The sequence below is a fragment of the Phocoena sinus genome, chromosome 14 (assembly GCF_008692025.1).
Source record: "Phocoena sinus isolate mPhoSin1 chromosome 14, mPhoSin1.pri, whole genome shotgun sequence".
In the NCBI taxonomy this organism is placed as follows: domain Eukaryota; kingdom Metazoa; phylum Chordata; class Mammalia; order Artiodactyla; family Phocoenidae; genus Phocoena; species Phocoena sinus.
In genome coordinates this window covers 13,227,576-13,249,953 of record NC_045776.1, presented here as the reverse complement: position 1 = coordinate 13,249,953, position 22,378 = coordinate 13,227,576, and the positions used below count along the sequence as shown (strand labels likewise).

The 22,378-nt window shown below is 37.3% G+C and overlaps 1 protein-coding gene across 5 annotated transcripts in view; it reads left to right on the top strand.

Annotated features, from left to right (window-relative positions):
• Window positions 1–9,679, top strand: part of RELCH (RAB11 binding and LisH domain, coiled-coil and HEAT repeat containing) — a 120,725-nt gene extending 111,046 nt beyond the window's left edge. For all 5 annotated transcript variants that reach the window (XM_032602542.1, XM_032602541.1, XM_032602546.1 and 2 more), the window contains one exon: window positions 7,967–9,679. In XM_032602542.1, coding sequence (XP_032458433.1) covers window positions 7,967–8,087 — 121 coding nt within the window. In that variant the 3' untranslated portion in view covers window positions 8,088–9,679. The remainder of the gene's footprint in view (window positions 1–7,966) is intronic.
• The last annotated feature ends 12,699 nt before the right edge of the window (window positions 9,680–22,378 follow it).

Genomic DNA, 22,378 nt, shown 5'->3' with positions numbered 1-22,378 from the left:
AGAGAACAAACTAGTGGTTACCAGTGGGGAGAGGGAAGGAGAGAGGGGCAATATAGGAGTAGAGAATTAAGAGGTACAAAGTATTATGTATAAAATAAACTACAAGGATATATTGTACAACACAGGGAATATAGCCAATATTTTATAATAACTATAAATGGAGTATAACCTTTAAAAATTATGAATCATTATATTATAAACCTGTAACTTATATAAGATCGTATATCAATTATACTTCAGTAAAATATAAAAATAAAATAAAATAAATACAAGCTTCCAAACAGATTCTGATAGGTAGCTGGACTTGGGAATCACTGGTGAACGTAGTTTGTAGAAATTTATGAGAGGAGTTGTAAGATTTAACTTGATTCACTGCATAAAGGATTGTCAACTTGTGAATGTTCTAGTCCCATGCTTCTAACCAAACTAATTAGAATTCAAAGATTCAGTGAAATTAAAATATGAACATAGATGTGAAAGAATAAAGTTGGGCATTTCAGGATAGGAAATAATTTACAAATAGTCTCTAACTCTTTCTGAAGTAACCTTGACCAGTTGATCTTAAATGGACTCTGTTAGGCATGAAAAGCTCAACGGTGTTTCCTTTATAAAACTGACTACCAGGAATAAGTGTTTCATCTTGTCAGGCTAGATACACAGAAACACACTCCTCCACACCCACAACCCCCCCCCACACACACACACACAGAGTCTTTTGCCTTTTACTATGAGTCAGAACTCTTGCTTTAGTCTCCTAGAATGGTGGGAGCTCTTCTATCATTTTAGTCATGGAAAGTTATAAAACAATAGACATACTTTGATAGGTTTCTATTCTGAACACAAAATCCATAAAGTTAACATTAAAGCAAATAATTCTGTCCATTTGTTGTATATTAAATATTAAAATTATTTGGTGCCTTATTAGTTTAAGATGTAAAAGGTTTTAGACCAAAACTGAGAAAAATTATATGTGAAATACATTCTAAATGAAATTTCATGAATTATCATGCAGGAATTTTACAAGAAAGAAATCTCTTCGTAACTTTCTAAAATTGCTTTGGTTACATGACCTTCCTTTTTAAGAAAAAAAAAAGTTCACATTTATAATCATATTTTCCCATGTTATTCAAATCCTCTATATTATCATTTATTTTTTAACTCTTTTTTAAATTTATTTTTTTATACAGCAGGTCCTTATTAGTCATCCATTTTATACATATCAGTGTATACATGTCAATCCCAATCTCCCAATTCATTACACCACCACCCACACGTGCCTCTGCTTTCCCCCCTTGGTGTCCATACATTTGTTCTCTACTCTGTGTCTCAATTTCTGCCCTACAAACCGGTTCATCTGTACCATTTTTATAGATTCCACATATATGCGTTAATATACGGTATTTGTTTTTTCTTTCTGACTTATTTCACTCTGTAGAACAGTCTCTAGATCCATCCACATCTCTACAAATGACCCAATTTCGTTCCTTTTTATGGCTGAATAATACTCCATTGTATATATGTACCACATCTTCTTTATCCATTCATCTGTCGATGGACACTTAGGTTGCTTCCATGTCCTGGCTATTGTAAATGTTATTCAAATCCTCTATATTATCATTTATTTTTTTTTAACTCTTACTGTAGAGAATTTCAAATTAACACAGAAATAAACGTGGTATAATGATTTCCCATGTACTCATCACTCAGCTTCAACAATTATCAACTCATAGTCAATTTTATTTCATCTATACCCAACTCTTCTCCCCTCCCATATTCTGATATACATCTCTAAAAGATAAGTGCTATTTTTTTAAACATAAACACAGTATCATCACACCATAACAACTCCTTAATATCATTTATTATCTGGCCTTTATTCAAATTTCTAATTGTTTCATAAATGTCATTATTGATTTGTTGTTCGGTTTTTCCCTACAGTTTGTTTCCTTGAGTCAGGATCCAACATTCCATATATTATAAGTGGTTAATGTGTTTCTTGAATCTCTTAATTCAGAGGTTCCCCCTTGTATCTCTTTTTTTCTCCATACAATTTACTTGTTGAAGGAACTGAGTCATTTGTCCTATAGAGGTTCCCACAGTCCAAATCTTGCTAATTGCATTTCCTTTGTGTGGTTCAAAATGTTCCTCTGTATTTCCCATAAATTTACTAGTTGGATCTAGATCTAGAGTTGTAATCAGGTTTGGGGCATGTTTTTTATTTGCCAAGACTTCTACATAGGAGGAGGTGTGTTTTCATCATGAGGCAGGTAATGTCTGCTTCTCTCTTTTTTTGGTGATGTTAACATCTATTAATGATGAATGCCAGATCCGTTAATTCATTAGCAATTACAAAATGTATTACTCTATCATTCCTTCTTCATTTGTGAGCTAGAATTCTTCAGAAAGAAAACCGTCCCCCATATGTACTATTTTTACCAAGTTATACCGTTTATATAGTAAAGACAAGATAAATGTTCAATTCTTTCTCTTTATGTACCAGTTTCCAAAGTAATGAACTGATCCACCCTCCAACCGGAGGCAAAAGAAAAGAGAAAAGGGATTACATGCAGAAATATCAGCACTGTGCAAAAGGACAAAAGTTCAGAAAAGCATATTTGGGAACTGTAATTAAAGCTACAGCACAGAGTATGTACGGGAGAACAATAGAGATAAGTCTATAAAGGTAGACGGGCACCATTAATAAAGAACTTTGTATGCTACGTGAGAGGTTTGGACTTATCCTGTGGCCAGGAGTCAACAAACTTTCTCTGTAAAGACAGTAAATATTTTAAGCTTTGCAATTCATATGGTCTCTGTTACAAGTACACAATTGAACTCTGCTATTGTAGCAGTAAGCAGCCATTGACAATATGGAAATGTATGGCTATGGCTGCATTCCAATAAAACTTTATTTACAAAAACAGGCAGCAGACTGGATTTGGGCTGTGACCCTTAGTTTACCAACCCTTAGTAACTTTGCTTCTCAGGACTTAGGGTCCAACAGAATCACCTGGAAATTTTTTTTTTTTTTTTTTTTGCGGTACGTGGGCCTCCCACCTTTGTGGCCCCTCCCGTTGCGGAGCACAGGCTCCGGACACACAGGCTCAGCGGCCACGGCTCACGGGCCCAGCCGCTCCGTGGCACGCGGGATCCTCCCGGACCGGGGCACGAACCCGCGTCCCCTGCACCGGCAGGCGGACCCCCAACCACTGTGCCACCAGGGAAGCCCACCTGGAAATTTTTGGGTGCCATCTCCAGAGTTTTTGATTCAGAAGATCTGGGATGGAGCCTGAGAATTTGAATTGCAACAAATTCCCAGGTGATGTTAATACTCTGGGTCCAGGAGCCACACTTTGAGAACCACTGCTTTGGAAGCCATGCTCTAGTGAATACAAGCAACAGAGAAGCAGGTGGAACAGAAAGCTACTGTAGTAACCCATGATAAAGGCAGGTATGGGCATGGATGGGCAGGTAATAATAAGATACACTCATGAACCAGACACCATTCTCAGCATTTTTCATATATTTGCTAATAATTTATCATAATAACCCTATGAAGTAGATACTATTACTATTCCCATTTTACAGATGACACAGAGGTTAGGTAACTTGCTCAAAGGCCACCTAGCTACTAAGTGGAGGAACCAGAATTCAAACCCAGGCATTGTGGTTCTTGAGACCATGGTCTTAACCACCATGTTTTACTGCCTATATGTAACATTGAGTATGAGAATAAGATGGACTCAAGATATATTCAAATGTGAACTCAGTTTAACATGGCAACAGATTAGAGTAAGAGAGAACTAGAATCTGATAAGAATTCCCAGATTGAATGATGGCACCGTACAACCAAATGGAACTGTTCTGAAGAGGAATATTTAAAATTTGAGGTACAGGAAGAAAAACACTATAAGCAGTTATTGAGATTTAGGAACCATTAGGATATAGGTGGTAATTAAAGGCTTAGGTAAGGACTAGAGGTGGATAGATGATATCACTTGGAAAGGGAGCTCAGACCTGGAATTAGACCAACATTTAAAATGAAGCGTTTAAGGGACTTCCCTGGTGGTGCAGTGGTTAAGAATCCACCTGCCGATACAGGGGACACGGGTTCGAGCCCTGGTCCGGGAAGATCCCACATGCCGGGAGCAACTAAGCCCGTGCGCCACAACTACTGAGCCTGTGCTCTAGATCCCAAGAGCCACAACTACTGAAGCCTGCACACCTAGAGCCCATGAGCCCATGCTCCACAACAACAGAAGCCACTGCAAGGAGAAGCCCGTGCACCGCAACGAAGAGTAGCCCCTGCTTGCCACAACTAGAGAAAGCCCACACGCAGCAACGAAGACCCAATGCAGCCAAAAATAAATAAATAAAATAAATAATTTTTTTTGAAAGTGCAGCATTTACGAGAAGCTTAACTGAGAAATAGGAGGCAAATCAGAGTGGTGTCAAAAAATCAAATAGGGGTTTCAAAGAGAAGGAATAGTGATCTTTGATTTGCAAGATATAGTGATGTGGAGAGAGAGAGAACTATTCTAGGACATAAATAATTTTAAAGATAGGCCAGAAGTAAGAGATTCTATAGATTCAGAATCAGTAAGAAATGACAGCTGGTTGGCTATGAGTTGCAAAGGAAAGATCTGAGAATCCCTTGAAAGCCTGCAGTAAGAAGACATTACTTTACAAGGCAGCCCATTTCATTTTTAACAACTCTGTTTTTAAAATATTCCTTTCTCATCCTGAGTTAAAGTCTCCCTTCCTATAACATCTACTCTCTATACCAGGTTTTCATCATTTGGCAGAGGGGTCAGAGTCAGACCCTTTTGTCTAACTGATAAAAATGTAAACTCTTTCTTCAGAAAAAAAAAAAAAGCCATAATGTAATGGTTCTTCACTAGAAAGCTTTGTAAAATACATACGTGGGTCCTCTACCCCAGATGGAAAAAATCAGAATCACTGGGGTTATGTCTAGGTGTCCACATTTCAAAAAGTTCCCCCAGGTAATTGTGATGTGCATCAATAGAGCTCTATGGATATATACAGCTGTGCAGATATATATTATATATCTCATTTTTCATGAGTAACACAGAGAGTTATCTTAAGTCTCCTAAATCTTCTCTTCTCCAAACCAAACATTCTTCATTCCTTTCACTTTTATCTCTTATGGTTTCCAGACTCCTTAGCATCATTGTTGCACTCTTCTTAGAATATCATTAACACTTGATGGGGGACTTCCCTGGTGGCGCACACTCCCAGGGAAGCATTCTCCCAATGCAGGGGGCCCGGGTTCGATTCCTGGTCAGGGAACTGGATCCCACACGCATGCCACAACTAAGAGTTTACATGCCACAACTAAAGAGCTGGCGAGCCGCAACTAAGGAGCCCACCTGCCGCAGCTGAGACCCAGTGCAACCAAATAAAGAAATATTTTTTTAAAAAAGACTTCATGGTATCTCAAGTATTATCTGAGCCATGTATCCTGTTTTTGTAGATACAAACTAAAATCATACTTATCTTTTACTTAACACTGTTTCCTACAGAAAAAAAACAGTACTATAAACCTAGAATGTTAAGGAAAGTCATCATGGAAAAGATAGGGCTTGAGCTGGGAATTAAAAGATGGCTAGACACGAGATAAAAGAAGAAATATTTAAGTTGAGAATGGTTTGAACAATTAGACTAGGCAGACCTGACTCAAGGGGGTCTAGAAGTTAAGTAGTGATGGTTGGTTAAACACACACACACACACACACACACACACATAAGAATTAGATTGCTATGTTTCTTGAATGCCATGCATATTTTATCTTGTAGGTAGTAAGTGACCACTGAAGATTTTGAGAAGGGGTGTGATATAAAGAAGTGATTATTTAAGAGGTGAATCTGACTAATGCAAGGAGGCCAGATCTAAAACTTTTGGAATAATTCAGTTGTAAAGTATTGGCATTAGAAATAAAAGTAAACAATAGAGAAGATGTTGTAGAATAAAGTCACAAGATTTGATGATAGTTTGAAATGGAGAGCCATTATATTCACTGTTGGGAAGAGAGGAAAAGGATAGAACCACTGGCAAGTAAAGAAATGAAAGTGAGTGATAAAAATTCTCCAGAAAATGTGCATAGAGGGAACCTACCTCAACATAATATGGGCCATAAGTGACAAACCCACAGCAAACCTCATACTCAACGGTGAAAAACTGAAAGCATTTCCACTAAGATCAGGAACAAGACAAGGATGTTCACTCTAGCCACGGCAATCAGGGAAGAAAAAGAAATAAAAGGAATACAGATTGGAAAAGAAGTAAAACTGTCATTGTTTGCAGATGACATGATACTATACATAGAAAATCCTAAAGATGCCACCAGAAAACTACTAGAACTAATCAATGAATTTGGTAAATTTGCAGGATACAAAATTAATGCACAGAAATCTCTGGCATTCCTATACACCAACAATGAAAAATCAGAAAGAAATTAAGGAAACACTCCCATTTACCATCGCAACAAAAAGCATGACATACCTAGGAATAAAGCTGCCTAAGGAGATGAAAGACTTGTACTCAGAAATAAAAGTGGGGAGTTATTTCTAAAGTTAGGGTATGAAAAAAAACTTGAGACATTGGCTTTATTGTAGCAAACGGTAATGTGGGACTGGCCCTCAGGAAAAATGTTGTGATTCAATAAATATTTTTGAGTCATCCTATGGAGATGTTACTTAAAACTTATAGAATGAGTAAGTTTTGTAATTGAAGAACTAGAGCCAAATGCTGAGCCTTATGGAGGATTACTTTGTGGGAAGAGGAAAAGCAGCAAGAGAGGGGTATTCAGAGCATGTAGGGTCAGACCAGGTTGATGTACTGGCAGGAGAGCAATGGGAAGAAGAGACTTTCAGGATGGGCATCGTGGTCGGGTATTTAACTGAGTAACTCAGCACACACCTTTAAAGACCACATAGAACCAGAGGTCTTAGGTAGCAGCACATACTTCATGTGTAGATTTAACAGACGTCTGTTGAGCTCCTGTACCTCGCTCGCCACTCATTGTCTTTGACATGTTCAAACGTATTCTCTTACTTAGTCCTCAAGATATTTTGCAGTAACAGTTGCAAAATTTTACAGAGGAGGAAACTGAATCACAGTGATTTAAAGCATCTTGGCCAAAGCCACAAGGCCAATAAGCTGGATTCCTGAATCCATTACAGCACAATTGTTGGATCACTGAAAAATTGTCCTTTATCAATACTCTGTTCAGTAATATGATAAACCAGCTGTGTTTAGTAGTCATTTAAATTGTGCTTACTTCCTACACAGAAGGTTGGTCAAAAAGAAAGGAAAAGATATGACACTGTCCATCAAAACTAGTGCAATTGGCAATTGAGGACATGTTTTTTCTCCCCAACCCTGCCCCCCCCAAAAAGTAATATGTCCTAGGATTGTTAAAGACCTCACTGAGATTTCCTTTACTCATCTGTGAAAATAGGGATAATATCTATCTCCCAGGGTTGCTGTAAGAATTAAATGAAGTAATGCTGATAATAAGAAGAATAACTAACAGTTAGAGCATGGTATTACGTGCCTGGCACTGCTAATAAGCACTTTACACTCGTATAATCCTAAATAGCCCTGTGAGGTAGGTACTAGAATTATCTCCATTTTATAGATGAGGAAACGGAGACTAAATAACTTGCCCAAAGTCACACAGCTGGTAAATGACAGAACCGAGATTCAGTCTCATTCCACACTTTCTCCTAATCCCTATACCACACTGCTTCCTTTAAAAAAACAATGAACATGAAAGCTGCTAACCTATTATGGTACCAAAAAACTCTACTCCATAAATACTAGTTTCCCTTTTGTGATACCAGTTCAGAATGCATTTATTAATGTTATACTACTAAAGAAATGAAAAAATAGATATTTTAGTTTTTTAATTGCTTTACACGAATTTCAAAATTTCTTTCCTAGCTCAATGTCAATTGCTGCAAGCTTAGTGAGTGAAGATACAAAGACCAAGTTTTTGAACAAAATGGGCCAGTTGACAACATCAGGTGCCATGTTGGCCAATGTGTTTCAGAGAAAGAAGTAAAAGCAGGAAGGAAGCCCCCAGTAAACACTAAATGGACCTCAAGCAGACTGGTTCCTTGTACTTGAAGTACTTGCCTTTTTTTATTTCTTTTTTATGTTCTTGCATTATAATTTTATCTTAACCTCCAAAGATATTTGCACTGCTTTTGATTATTGCTGTATATCTGTTAATTTTGGAGTTACAACTGTGGTGATAAAAAATTGAGTTGATAGTCTGTACCAAGTCCCTCCTCTATGTTCTTGTCTTTCAGAATAATTATATATATATATATATATATATATATATATATATGGTTTTTTTTTTAATTTTTGGATGGGATATTAGCAAATATCTGTATGATACACTAAGCTATTACAGTGGTACTTAAAATAATGTAAATTTGCAGTCATTGTTATAAAGTAATAAAAGTGGAGATTACTTAAGTATTTAAATTATGAAAGAATAATGCAGACTTTTTATTGTTTCTTAACTGACTAGAAAGAGCCACCAGCATTACTCTGTGCCTTTTGGACTTCAGTTTGTGTGTCTGTAGGAATTGTGTGCATTCCATTCACACAGTGTTTATAATACTGCAATGAATTTGAATTGCAAATCCTACAGTAAGTAGATAATAATGAAACTTTCAATATTTCAGCACTCTCATGAATATTCTTTAAGTGCTATTTAAACCTCCCCATCACTTACATGCATATAATGGACTTACCTGAGGAAACCCAGCACAGAAGCATGGGGAGTGGTTAACCAAGGTGAATTTTACATACTGGTGTGTAGTAGATTTAAATTCTCAAAACTAAATTTAAGTAAGAAGACCTAACAATTGTGACATTTTTTCCCAAACCGAAATACAGAAGAAAATAATGGTTTGAATCTAATATTTAACACCTATTTACATAAAACATTTTATTAAGATGTTTTCTAATGATTTTAATTTCAGAGATTATCTTTTCATTCTGTGTGTTACAGAGAAGTACAGAAAAGTTCAGGACATTTGGGGGCTGCTTTTTTCCCTCTAAACTAAAAATGACATTGGCTAAATTATTACTGGTTAGTCATCACCTTGTCCCTTAAAGTCAGTGACTATTCTTGTGTTTGATATATATTACATAGAGTCTTAAGTTAGTGTACCGTTCCACTGGAATTTGACAGTTGTCTTTAAAGTAACGCAACTTGAAGTAGAAAAGAGTGGTCCTGGACATAGAAGGGAGGTGGTTGGTTTAAGGGGTTAATGTGAGGCCTTTTTGAAAAATGCATATTTTGGTAAAGAGAATTCTCTTTTGAGCACAGCTGATACAAATGGGTGATTGTCATGTTTGTTGTATAAACTGGTTTAATACACTTGGAACATAGGTGGATTATATTCACTTCCTGGGAAAGCTAGCTTACCACATATTAAAGCTTATAAAATAAGTTGCCATAGGCAAAGCCATTTAAAAAGTTTATTCTGAAATTATTTCTTTCACCTACAGTGAAATAATTGTTAAGTAACTAGTCTTTACGGAAACTGTTGGATTCTAGGCATTCCTGAGAAATTGAAAGTGGCTACCTTTCATGTCAAAAATGTTGATCTATTATAAATAAAATGTTTTTGCATACTTGTTTTGGTTTTGGTTTTTACTATGTGTGTTTATTTTCATTTTGAAACACTATATCCTACATCCAAGCAAAATGAAATGAGAAAGTGTATGTTCATTAAAATATATTTTATTTTAAGAATATAAGCTATATAAATTACCTATTTTAGTTTACTTTTACTAAAAAAAGATGTATAAAATTAATACATTTCCGAGGTGATTTAAAGAAAAAATGTTTAAATTCTTATTTGCTTTGAACTGTAGTAGAATTAGTATGTTTATTACCTGGTGAATAAATATAATATATTTTTAATGTGATAATTTTTATTAATTTGTGACTCCATTTATCTAAATGCTAATGGTTTTTTTGGAAAGGCACCAGCTAGCAAGATACACAGTATATCTCAAGTGAGTCCCCCTTATTATGCTGTTAAATATATTAATGTCAGTAAGACTTCCCATTTATTTTCACATTGATTTTTATGGTAAAATATGGATTCTTTAAACACAAGACAGTCACTAATCACTGAAACTGCATGTGTTCTTCCAAAACAAGCTGTAAAACTCCCATCCTCACTCTTTTTAAACAGAAGTAAAAGTGATACAAATTAAAGTTAAGTTTGCAAAGTAATGAAAAGTTAATTTGAAATTATGCTCCAAAGCAAGCCAGAGACTAAAATTTTTCAGAAATCCAGAAGTGCCATAGTTAACAATTTTGCTGAATTATTCCAAGAGCGATGCTTGAGTAGTAGCACTGTCTACCTCTCTGTACATAGTATCCTTGACCTTCATTTGTTTCCATCAGTGCACCTTTTGAAAGATTACTTTGCTAAACATCAGATTGACTTACAACCTGAATGAAATTGTGAGTAATTTAAGTAATTTTAATGGGATATCAATTCAAGGTGCTATCAAACTTCCTTTTCTTACAGAAAAAAAAAAAAATTGGTTCAAATAGTCTCTGAACTAAAATTTAGGGAGGTGAAATCAGTGTGGGCTGAATTGTCTTTTCATGACCCTGATTTTTAACATAAACTATTTTAGACCATTATTTGACCTTTAAGGACATAACTTTGTCTAGACCTACCTTGTTGATCTTTGAACAGTGATAGCCAACTGCCGCTAACGTTTTGTGCTGATTACCAATTTCGTAACTACTTTTTGTGTAAATAATGTATATTTAAAGAGCTTTATAATTGGCTACTCTAATTCCTAAAATTCTCCAGATTGTCCAGGTAACAATATTCCAACTTTATTTTGGTTGTTAACTCTCTTACAAGCAAACTGTGAAATAAATTTAGCCTTTCATATGAATAGACTTGTTTGAAAGTTGTAATGTAACGTTGCAGTGTTCTTGGTTTGTTACTATTTTATTTCTGTATGTTTAAAAATAATATGTTAAAGGTATATGCTACTAATCAAAAATAGTAAATGTATCTGCATATTGGTAAAATAATTGGATTTTAGACTATTTTTATACTACATAAGGATGCTCTGTATGCATTTCATCTGTGGAGTCTGTGTTCTAATCACAATCTGAGAGTGCCACATCTCATCATTCCTATTTTTCCTTCAGGACTAACTACAGGAAACTTTGTGTTGATTGCTTTCTTTATGTTTTACTTTGTTTGTGTATTTTAAAAAATCTTAAAATAGGGGCTTCCCTGGTGGCGCAGTGGTTGAGAGTCTGCCTGCCGATGCAGGGGACACGGGTTCGTGCCCTGGCCCGGGAAGATCCCACATGCCGCGGAGTGGCTGGGCCCGTGAGCCATGGCCGCTGAGCCTGCGCATCCGGAGCCTGTACTCTGCAACGGGAGAGGCCACAACAGTGAGAGGCCCGGGTACCGCAAAAAAAAAAAAAAAAAAAAAATCTTAAAATAAAAAGTTCCGGGGCTTCCCTGGTGGCGCAGTGGTTGAGAGTCCGCCTGCCGATGCAGGGGACACAGGTTCGTGCCCCGGTCCGGGAGGATCCCACATGCCGCGGAGCGGCTGGGCCCGTGAGCCATGGCCGCTGGGCTTGTGCGTCCGGAGCCTGTGCTCCACAACGGGAGAGGCCACAACAGTGAGAGGCCCGCGCACAGCAGAAAAAAAAAAAAAAAAAAAAAAAAAAGTTCCATTCACTGTAAGAGCATACCAATCATAAAGTACACAATAGTTAATATAAACTTACCACAGTATTTTAAAAGTTTATTATGTGTTTTTGATAGCATATAAATAATTCCTTCAGTTCAGTGTGGTGAGGAATGTAAATTATTTGCTTTTCTCCAGAGAGTCTTCAGTAATATCTGGAAAGTTCTGTTCAAAGCATGTCTATATTAGAGGACTGTTTGCGCGCGGGCTTTTTCTAGTTGCGGCGAGTGGGGGCTACTCTTCGTTGAGGTGCGCTGGCTTCTCATTGCAGTGGCTTCTCTTGTTGCAGAGTACGGGCTCTAGGCGCGCAGGCTTCAGTAGTTGTGGCTCGCAGGCTCTAGAGCGCACGGACATCAGTAGTTGTGGCACACGGGCTTAGTTGCTCTGCGGCACGTGGGATCTTCCTGGACCACGGGTTCGAACCCGTATCCCCTGAATTGGCAGGTGGATTCTTAACCACTGCACCACCGGGGAAGTCCTGTTTTACTATTTTAATTCCTTTTATTTCGTTAAAGATTACTCCATTATATTTATTTCAATTAGATCATTTCATGAATAGATTTCTTGAGGGACTTTAATGTAGCAATATTTATGTTGTCTGTAAACTACCATTTTGTGTCATTATAGGTATTAAATTCTTTGTCAGTAATGTTATTTAGGGTTGTCATTTGTTGATAGCAGTCTGCTTTTTAAAATTTTAAACTACTATCTTGGTGGAAAAGCAACCCTCTCTTGAACTGTTGGCATTTGCAACCTTGGATATTTTTAGATACGGATTTTCAAAAAAGCTGGAAATACTATAAATATCTCTATATGAAATATGCATTGTTGGATAGTACTAATAATTTCTCATTGACTTTATGATTTCATAGATGCTTTATCTTTATTTCTGACAATTACTTGACAGTTCTTTAAATTTTTAGCTTTCTCTGTTTGTAAGCTGTCCGTCATGTATCAAATAACAAACTTATAATGAATGCTTTAATAATGTAAATCATTTCCTAATTTATTTTTATATGGATTTTATAAATATAGTCACCTTTCTAACAAATTCTTTTGTCTTACCATCAAAGAGAATGAAAATAATAATATGCTTTCTATTCCTCAGAAGACTTTATGAAAATTACATAATAGTAAACCTGAAAGTGTTTTAGCACTTCTAAAGTTTTATGAAAGGTCAAAGTGAAATTTAAAATTTTAAATTACTGAATCACTAAAGTGTGGATAACCCCCTCCCTCATGCTTTTGTTTTCTAGTAAGTGCACAGGTTACCATGCCAGGCATGATTTATCTAATACTGCAGTAGAAGAGGCAGAAACTACTTTTGATGGTTACTTTGGCCTACTTTGACCTCTCCCAGAGTCTCCAACCTAGTGAAGACTGGTAAGGTAAATTTGCTCTTTAGGGACTTCCCTGGCAGTCCAGTGGTTAAGACTGTGCTTCCACTGTAGGGGGCGCGAGTTCAATCCCTGGTCAAGGAATTAAGCTCCCACGTGCTGTGCAGTGAAGCCAAAAAACAATTTTTTTTGGCTCTGTATTTACTAAAACTTGTGATTAAATTAAAATTTTTTCAAAGACCCAAATAAATTAATTTGATAGATTCATTTTCCATTACATAAGTTGTTTAGGTTTTGAAAAAGTTTTACCCTCTGCATCCCCACTGTTGTCTGTTAGTATACATTTTATTCTTATAGTAACTAGCTTTGACATGTAGTTTGAAATTCCAGGCTCTTTGCAACTAAAGTTTTCATACTGAGGAAAGCAAAATAAGAACCGGCATTTCTTGAAAATAATTGGCTGTAAATAAATCTACTGTTATCTAAGAGAAGGAAATCCTTCCGTTAACCATGGACCAATAAAAAAAAAGAATTCAGGGCTTCCCTGGTGGCGCAGTGGTTGCGAGTCCGCCTGCCGATGCAGGGGACGCGGGTTCGTGCCCCGGTCCGGGAGGATCCCACATGCCGCGGAGCGGCTGGGCCCGTGAGCCATGGCCGCTGAGCCTGCGCGTCCGGAGCCTGTGCTCCGCAACGGGAGAGGCCGCAGCGGTGAGAGGCCCGCGTATCGCAAAAAAAAAAAAAAAAAAAAAAAAAGAATTCAGGTTTCTTGCTGAAGCTACAAAAGTCTTCATAAGGAGGTAAATGCTACATATCAAATTTAGAGACCATTTTGCTTTCTTTGTCATACTACAGAAACACTTAATATTGTAATCATCCTCAAGAAATTATGAAGAGGTGACAGAAGACTAGAGATGAACAAATGTCCTGATTTTAAAAATGAGAAGCCAGTAGATTTTATAAATGTGGATTCCCATCTAGTTCTCAATTTATATAAAGCCTCTTCAAGTTGGCCCTTTCTGACCACCCAATTCAAAGTAACCATTGTAATTCCCTAATCAGCCTGGTTTATCTTTTTCATGATTCTTACCAGCACTCATTTTCTTATTTTTTACTGTCCGTCTCTCTCACTAGACTCAGCTCCATAAGAGAAAATGTTGTCTATCCTTTTCAACCAGTGTCTCTCCAGTACTTGAAGAATGGTATATGGTAGGTACTCAACAAATATTGATTGAATGAATTAATGAATTGTTGAGCTTGATATCAATTCTATGCAAGTTTTCTAATTAGATTAAAAGAGTGATTATGAGGATAATCAGAAGTCCCCAAAACAGTATGAGTTTACTGAGACCACATTCTGAACTAACCTAATGTCCTTTTCATAGAGCCATTATATTTTGATCAGGAGAATTGTGTAGTCTTGTGCATTGGAGCTCAGCAAAGTATCTGACTGTTTCTCTTAATGTCCTTATTTATTTCCAAGGTAGAAAATATGGGTAAATAAAAGTGCAGATTAAGAGCTGTGCCAGGTGCATATGGCCTAAAAAGCTCTCGGAGCTTGTATTCATATCTCTGGCTCCCTGGGCAGTGCCTTTAACAACAAACCTTACCATGTTTCCTAAGCCATTTGTAAATGTAGGGAAACCACCCCTTTCTAAGGATTATAAAGTCATTCACCATTCAACCTGTGTATTATTTATGGAGTACCTATGTTGTGCTAGGCATGGGATGCAATGAATGAGACCAACAGAGAACAGAGCTTGCAGCCAGGCAAGGAAACAAACAGGTTGAGAGGGAAGGGCTGAGGAGGACTTACCTTAATTAGGGTGATTACTTTGGAAGGCCTCTTTAAGGTGACATTGTACCTGAAAACTAGGAAGAATGGACTTTAACTATTTGGAAAGAGGAAGAGAAGAAAGAGCAGTATATGCATAAGCCTTGGTGTATTTAAGGAACTGGAAAAAGAAGGCCAGTGTGGCTGGAGCATTTTGAAATGAGATGGAGTATCAAAAGCTGAAATTGGAGAGGGGTATAGCCAGATCACAGAAGGCCTTGAACACTATGGTTAGAAGTTAGAAAGGGAAGCCTTTGCATAGTTGAAGTAGTAGAATGACTTGATCCAATTTACATTTCGATTAGATATGCTTTGTAAGAATGCTTTGGAAAAGGGTATGAGTCTAGGCTGCAGACAAGCTAATGCAGCAATCTAAGCAAGAGATGATGGCAGCTTGGACAGAAATGGAGGGAAAAAGGCAGATCTGAGATATATATATATATACACTTTTTTTTTTCTTTTTTGGCTGTGTTGGTTCTTAGTTGCTGCGCGCGGGCTTTCTTTAGTTGCGGCGAGCGGGGGCTACTCTTCATTGCGGTGCGCGGGCTTCTCATTGCGGTGGCTTCTCTTGTTGCAGAGCATGGGCTCTAGAGCACAGGCTCAGTAGTTGTGGCTTGAGGGCTTAGTTGCTCCACGGCATGTGGGATCTTCCCGGACCAGGGCTCGAGCCCATGTTCCCTGCATTGGCAGGCAGATTCTTAACCTCTGCGCCACCAGCGAAGTCCCTGAGATATATTTTGAAAGTAGAATTGGCATGACAGGTTGGGTATGAAGAGTGAGGGAAAGAGAAAAACCAAGATGTCACTGAGATTTCTGTCTGAAATAATTTGAATAAATAATGAGTGATAACAATAGTAAGGAAGTAAGGTAAAGAACAAGTTTTAGGAGCGAATCTACAATTTTGTTTTAGATGTGTCAAATTGGAGATGTCTGAGAGTTACCTGTCTAAATATCAAGAAGTTAGCTATACAGGTCTGGATCTCAACAGAGGTCAGGATTGAAAATATAGATTATGGAGTCAACAATATTTGACTAAATCCATGGAAGTAAATGAGATGGCCCTGGGGAGAGAGTAACCGTGGAGAAGAGTATCCAAGTCTGGGACACTCCCATATTTGGAAATTCAGCAGAGCAAGAGGAACTACTAAGAGGTTCAAGAGGAGTGAGGTAGGAGGGAAACCAAGAAAGTGTGGCATCTTGGAAGCCAAGAGAAGAGTGTTCCAAGGAGTGTCAATTGCTACTCAGCAGTCAGGATGAGGATGGATCTGAAATGTGGTGGAAGATTAAAGTCACTGATGACTTCAATAGTAGTTTCAGTGGATTGGTGGAAATAGAAGCCTGATTGGAGTGGGCTAAAGAGAGACAATGACTAGAGATGACAGCTCTTTCAAGAAATGTTGCCATAAAGGGGAGCAGAAGTACTGGTAGCTAGAAAGGAACATGAGGTCACGTAGGTAAGTTTTTTAACATAAGAAGTTATATCCTTTTCATATGCTGGTGAGAATAAGCCAGTAAATTGAGAGATAGTGATGATGCAACAGCAACAACAGGCAACAACTGCAAGAGTGAAATCCTTGAGAAGGCAAGAGGGGGTGAGATTCAGAGCACAAATGCAGCCTGGCCTCTTCTGTAATTGGAGAGAAAGCAGAGAATAGATACACTTGGAGGTAATTTGGTAGATTTAGTGGTGGGAAGGTTTGGGGGTTTCCATTCAATTTCTTCTCAGTGAAGTATGAAGCAAAGATGTTAGCTTGGCTGTCATGTGGAAAGTATTGGAGGTTTGAGGAGAAAGAAGGTAGAAATGGTTGTCTCCAAGAATGGCAGAGTGAATTGAGGGAATTGTAGGATTGCCAAGCAATTTTGAAAGCCCATTTTAGAATAGTAATTATGAATTTAAAGAAAGACAGTTAACACATTGTGGGGTTATTTTTTTGTTTGTTTCTTCCAGACAAAATTAACTGTTCAGGAGCAGATGTGAAGATACACAAAATAAAGTATAACCATGTCTGGGTTTTTCTAGATGCATAAGAGGAGGAGAAAAGACAAGGACATTAAAGCTCTTGCAAAGAAATGATTACAGTGATGGACCATAGACTAAACTGGGAAAGGGGGAAAATGAGATACTGGAATGAGGGGGGAAATAAATAATCTGAGGGATGGGTCTCAGTAAAGTAAATATGTAAGTAAACTGGAAAGATACTTCCTTTGAGAGTAGAAATGGAAAGCAAATAATATACCTGTTCTACCTCCAGCCTTTAAAGTACAGAGGTTTGTGGGAACAAAATTGAAAAGCCTCCACTTTAAAGAATAGCAGGGAAGGTGATGTCTTAGGGGTAGTCAGCTTTCAGTTAGTATAAGATGAACAAGAGACTCTTCAAGAGAAGAGGTTGAGGAGGTAGATAAGAAAGTTGAAGTCACCATGAGTTCCCATGTGCCCAGTGGGTGGTGGGGAAGGGTTAGAGATTAAGTAACTTTAAGGAATGTTCAGAGTGGCTCAGGGGTAAGAGCTCAGGTCAGAAAAAGCTTGGGCTTCTGATGAGTGAGGTAAGTGGGTTTGTGAAATGCAGTAGACTGACAGTCTCTGAGAAAATGGGTCCATTGGGCATCTGTACTCTCTGAAAGTCAAAATGTTCCTGATAGTGGCAAAACTTCAAGTTATTCACCATGAAGTATGCTAGCTAGGGTTTTCGTAGATATTCTTTATAAAGCTGAGGATGTTCCTCTTCTATTCCTAGGTTACTGAGTTTTTATCATAAATAGGTGTTGGATCTTGTCAAGTGTTTTCTTCTGCATTTATTGATATGATCATGTGGTTTTTCTTCTTTAGCCTGTGAATGTGATGGATTTACATAATTGATTTTCAAATGTTGAGTCAGCCTCTCATACCTAAGATGAATCCCACTTGGTTGTGGTGCATAATTCTTTTTATACATTGTTGGATTCCATTTGCTAATATTTTGTTGAGGATTTTTATGTCTGTGTGCATGAGAGATATTGGTCTATAGTTTTCTTTTCTTGTAATGTCTTTGTTTAGTTTTGGTATTAGGGTAACATTGGCCTCATAGAATGAGTTAGGAAGTATTCTCTCTGTTTCTGTCTTCTGAAAGAGGTGGCAGAGAATTGATACAATATCTTCTCTAAATGTTTGGTAAGAATTCACCAGTGAACCCATGTGGGACTAGTACTTTCTGTTTTGAAAGGTTATTAACTATTGATTCAGTTTCTTTAATGGACATAGGCCTATTCAGATTGTATCTTGGATGAGTTTTGGCAAATTGTGTCTTTCAAGGAACTGATCCATTTCATCTAGGTTATCAAATTTGTGGGCATAAAGTTGTTTACAGTATTCCTTTATTATCTTTTTAATGTCCATGGGATCTGTAGTGATGTCCCCTCTTTCATTTCTGATAATAGTAATTTGTGTCTTCTCTCTTTCTTTGTCTCTCTCTTTCCTGGTTTGAGGATTATTGGTTTCATTGATCTTTTCAAAGAATCAGCTTTTGGTTTTGTTGATTTTTCTCTATTGATTTCCTATTTTCAATTTCAATGATTTCAGCTCTAACTCCTATAATTTCTTTTTTTCTACTTCTTTGGATTGAATTTGCACTTCTTTTTCTAGTTTCCTAAGGTGGAAGCTTAGATGACTGATTTTATATCTTCTTTTCTAATATATGGATTCAAGGTTGTAAGTTTCCCACTTAGCACTGCTTAATGCTGCATCCCACAAATTTTGATAAATTTTATTTTCATTTTCATTTAGTTCAAAATATTTTAAAATTTCTCTTGAGGTTTCTTCTTTGGCCCATATGTTATTTAGAAGTTGTTTAGTCTCCACGTATTTTGGGATTTTCCAGTTATCTTTCTTTTACTGATTTCTAGTTTAATTCCATTGTGGTCTGAGAACAGATACATCTAACTTCTTTAAAATTTGTTAAGATATGTTTTATGTCCCAGAATATGGTTTATATTGGTGAATGTTCCATGTGAGCTTGAGAAAAATGTGTTTTCTGCTGTTGTTGAATGAAGTAGCCTACAGATGTCAATTATACCCAGTTAATTGATGGTGTTGTTGAGTTCAACCATGCTCTTATTGATTCTTATGCCTCCTAAATCTGTCCATTTTGAGGGAGGTGTGTTGAAGTGTGCAACTATAGTAGTGGATTAATCTATTTCTTCTAGCAGTTCTATCAGTTTTTGCCTCATGTATTTTGATGCTTTGTTATTAGGCACATACACTTTAAGGATTGTTATATCTTCTTGGAGAACTGACTCTTTATCATTATGTAATGCCCCTCTTTATCCCAGACAAAGTTTCCTTTGTCTGAAATCTGCTCTGCCTGAAATTAATATAGCTACTCTCACTTTCTTTTTATTAGTGTTAACATGGCATATCTTTCTCCATCCATTTACTTTTAATCATGTGTCTTTATATTTAAAATGGATTTCTTATAGACAACATATAGTTAGGTCTTGGTTTTTGATCCACTCCAACAATCTCTTTTGATTGGTACCTTTAAACCATTGATGTTTAAAGTGATTATTGAGGGACTTCCCTGGTGGTGCAGTGAGTAAGATTCCGTGCTCCCAATGCAGGGGGCCTGGGTTTGATCCCTGGTCGGGGAACTAGATCCCTCATGCATGCTGCAAGTAATAGTTCATATGCCGCAACTAAGAGTATGCATGCCACAACTAAGAGTTCGTGTGCCACAACTAAGAGTCTGCGGGCGGCAACTAAAAGATCGCACATGCTGCAACTAAACATCCTGCATGCCGCAACAAAGATCCTGCACGCTGCAGCTAAGACCCGGTGCAGCCTAAATAAATAAATAAATAAATAAATGTTTAAAAAAACAAAATGATTATTGATATAATTGGATTAATATCTACCATACTTGTTACTGTTTTCTATTTGTTGTCCTTGTGCTTTGTTCATATTTTTGTCTTCCACTCTTTTTCTTCCTTTTGTGGTTTTGATTAAGCATTTTGTATGATTTCATTTTCTTCCCTTTCTTAGCATATCAATTTTACCTCTTTTTTTTTTAAACTTATTTTAGTGGTTTTCTGAGAGTTTCCGGTATATGTTTACAGCTAATCCAAGTCCACTTTCACATAACACTAGAATGCTTCACGGGTAGTGTGGGTCCCCTATATTAACAAAATAATCCTAATTCCTCCTATCCCTTGTATCATTGCTGTCATTCATTTCACTTATATATAAGCATACATAAGCAATATATATAATATATACATAAGCACACATATGTATATGATGTATACATAAGCAAACATCGTCGATATTATTTTGAAAAATCTTTATCTGTTAGATTAAGTATAAGAAAAAAGTTTTTATTTTACCTTCACTTATTATTTCTTCAATGCCTTACTTTATATAAATCTGAGTTTCTGACCTATGTTACTTTCCTTCTCTCTAAATAACTTCTTTTAACACTTCTTGCAAGGCAGGCCTACGGGCAACAATACCGTCACTTTTTGTTTGCCTGAGAAAGTCTTTAATTCTCCTTCACTTTTGAAGGATAATTTCACTGGTTATACAATCCTAGGTTAGTGAGTTATTTCTCAACATTTTAAAAATGTCTCTCCATTCCTTAGGAGAAGTCAGATATAGTTCTTATCTCTGCTTCTCTAAAGAGCAAAGATTTTTTTTCCTCTGGCTTCTTTCAGGATATTTTTCTTTATCTTTGATTTTCTATAGTTTGAAAATGATAAGCCTGTATGTAGTTTTTCTGGCATTTATCCTGATGGGTGTTCTCTGAGCTTCTTGGATCTGTGGTTGGGCATCTGACATTAATTTGGTAAAATCCTCCATCATTATTGGTTCAATTTTTTCTTCTGTTTCTTTCTCTCTTTCTTCTCTCCTGATATTTCCATTATACATATGTTATAACTTTTGTAGTTGGGTTTTTTTTTCAGTCTTTTTCTGTTTGCTCTTCAATTTTGAGGTTTCTGCTGCTATATCCTCAAGTTCAGAGATTCTTTCCTCAGCCATGTTCAGCCTATTGATAGGCTCATCAAAGGCATTCTTAATTTCTGTACAGTGGTTTCTATCTCTAGCATTTCTTTTTCATTCTTTCCTGGGATTTCTGTCTCTCTGCTTACATTGCCCATCTGTTCTTGCATGCTGTCTACTTTATCCATTAGAGCCCTTAGCATATTTATCATAGTTGTTTTTAAATTCCTAGTCTGATTATCGCAGCATACCTGCCATGTCTGGTTCTGATGCTTGCTCTGACTCTTCAAACTGTGTTTTTTGTCTTTAGTATGCCTTGTGTTTTTTTCCTGATAACCAGACGTGACGTACTAGGTAAGAGCAACTGTTATAAATAGGCCTTTAGTAATGGAGTGGTAGGTGACAGGGGAAGAGAAACATTCTAATGAGTCCTGTGATTAGGTCTCGGTCTTTGTGAGCCTGTGCCTCTGGACTTCGAACTTCGCAAGTGTTTCTCAGCTTTTTCCTCCCCTCTTATGTGAGACAGAATGGCAATAGTGGGCTGGAGTTGGGTATTTCCCTTCCCCAGGTTAGGCTCTGATAATACCCAGCAGCTTAGGCTCTGAGGTTAACTAGTTTTTCTAAGGGCAGGCCTTGTTAGGAAGAACAGAGCACTCTGGTGTATTTCAAAATTGTTTCTTCTCCCCTCCCCCTGCCAGAAGCCCAGGAGATTTTTCTCTGACATCTGCTGTGAGAACCTGGTCAAGCTCCTGGAGGTAAAACTCAAAAACGAGTAGGGACCCCTCTATGACTGGGTCCCCCTGGAGTTTTTAACTCTCAGGCTTGTCCACTCTGGGCCTCCAGCAATTGATCAATTACAGTTGTGGTTTTTCTACCCCTGCCCTGGTTCCCACAGAGGTTACAGCTTGTGAGTTTCTGCTCTGGTAACTTGTGATTCTCTGTATTTGCCTGTCAGTCTCTCCAATGTGGGGGGCAGTGGTGTGCCCTGTGACCTCCCTTCTCTTAAATGGATTTAGGAAGATTTATTGATTTTTCAGTTTGTTCAGCTTTTTACTCATTGGGACAGAGTAGCAACTTCCAAGCTCTCTACATGTGGAACCGGAAACAGGAAGCAGCCCAGATTTTTTTTTTTTTAATGCAAAACACAGAAAAGAGGGTAAAAGTCATATGGGGCAGAAGGGGAGATGAGAGAGATTGGGCAGAAATGTTATTTGAAGAGAGAGTGGCCAAAAATTTTCTCAAACTAACAACATCAAGAAGGACAAGGAACTACAAACAGGATAGATTCAAAGAAAACTAAGCCTACATATGTTATAGTAAACATGCTGGAAAGCAAATACAAGGAGAAAATCTTAAAAGCAGCAACTGCAAGACTGATAGTTGGCTTATCGACAGAAAACAAAGCAATTATATGTTTCAAATGCTGAAAGAAAATAACTGCCACCCTAGAACTT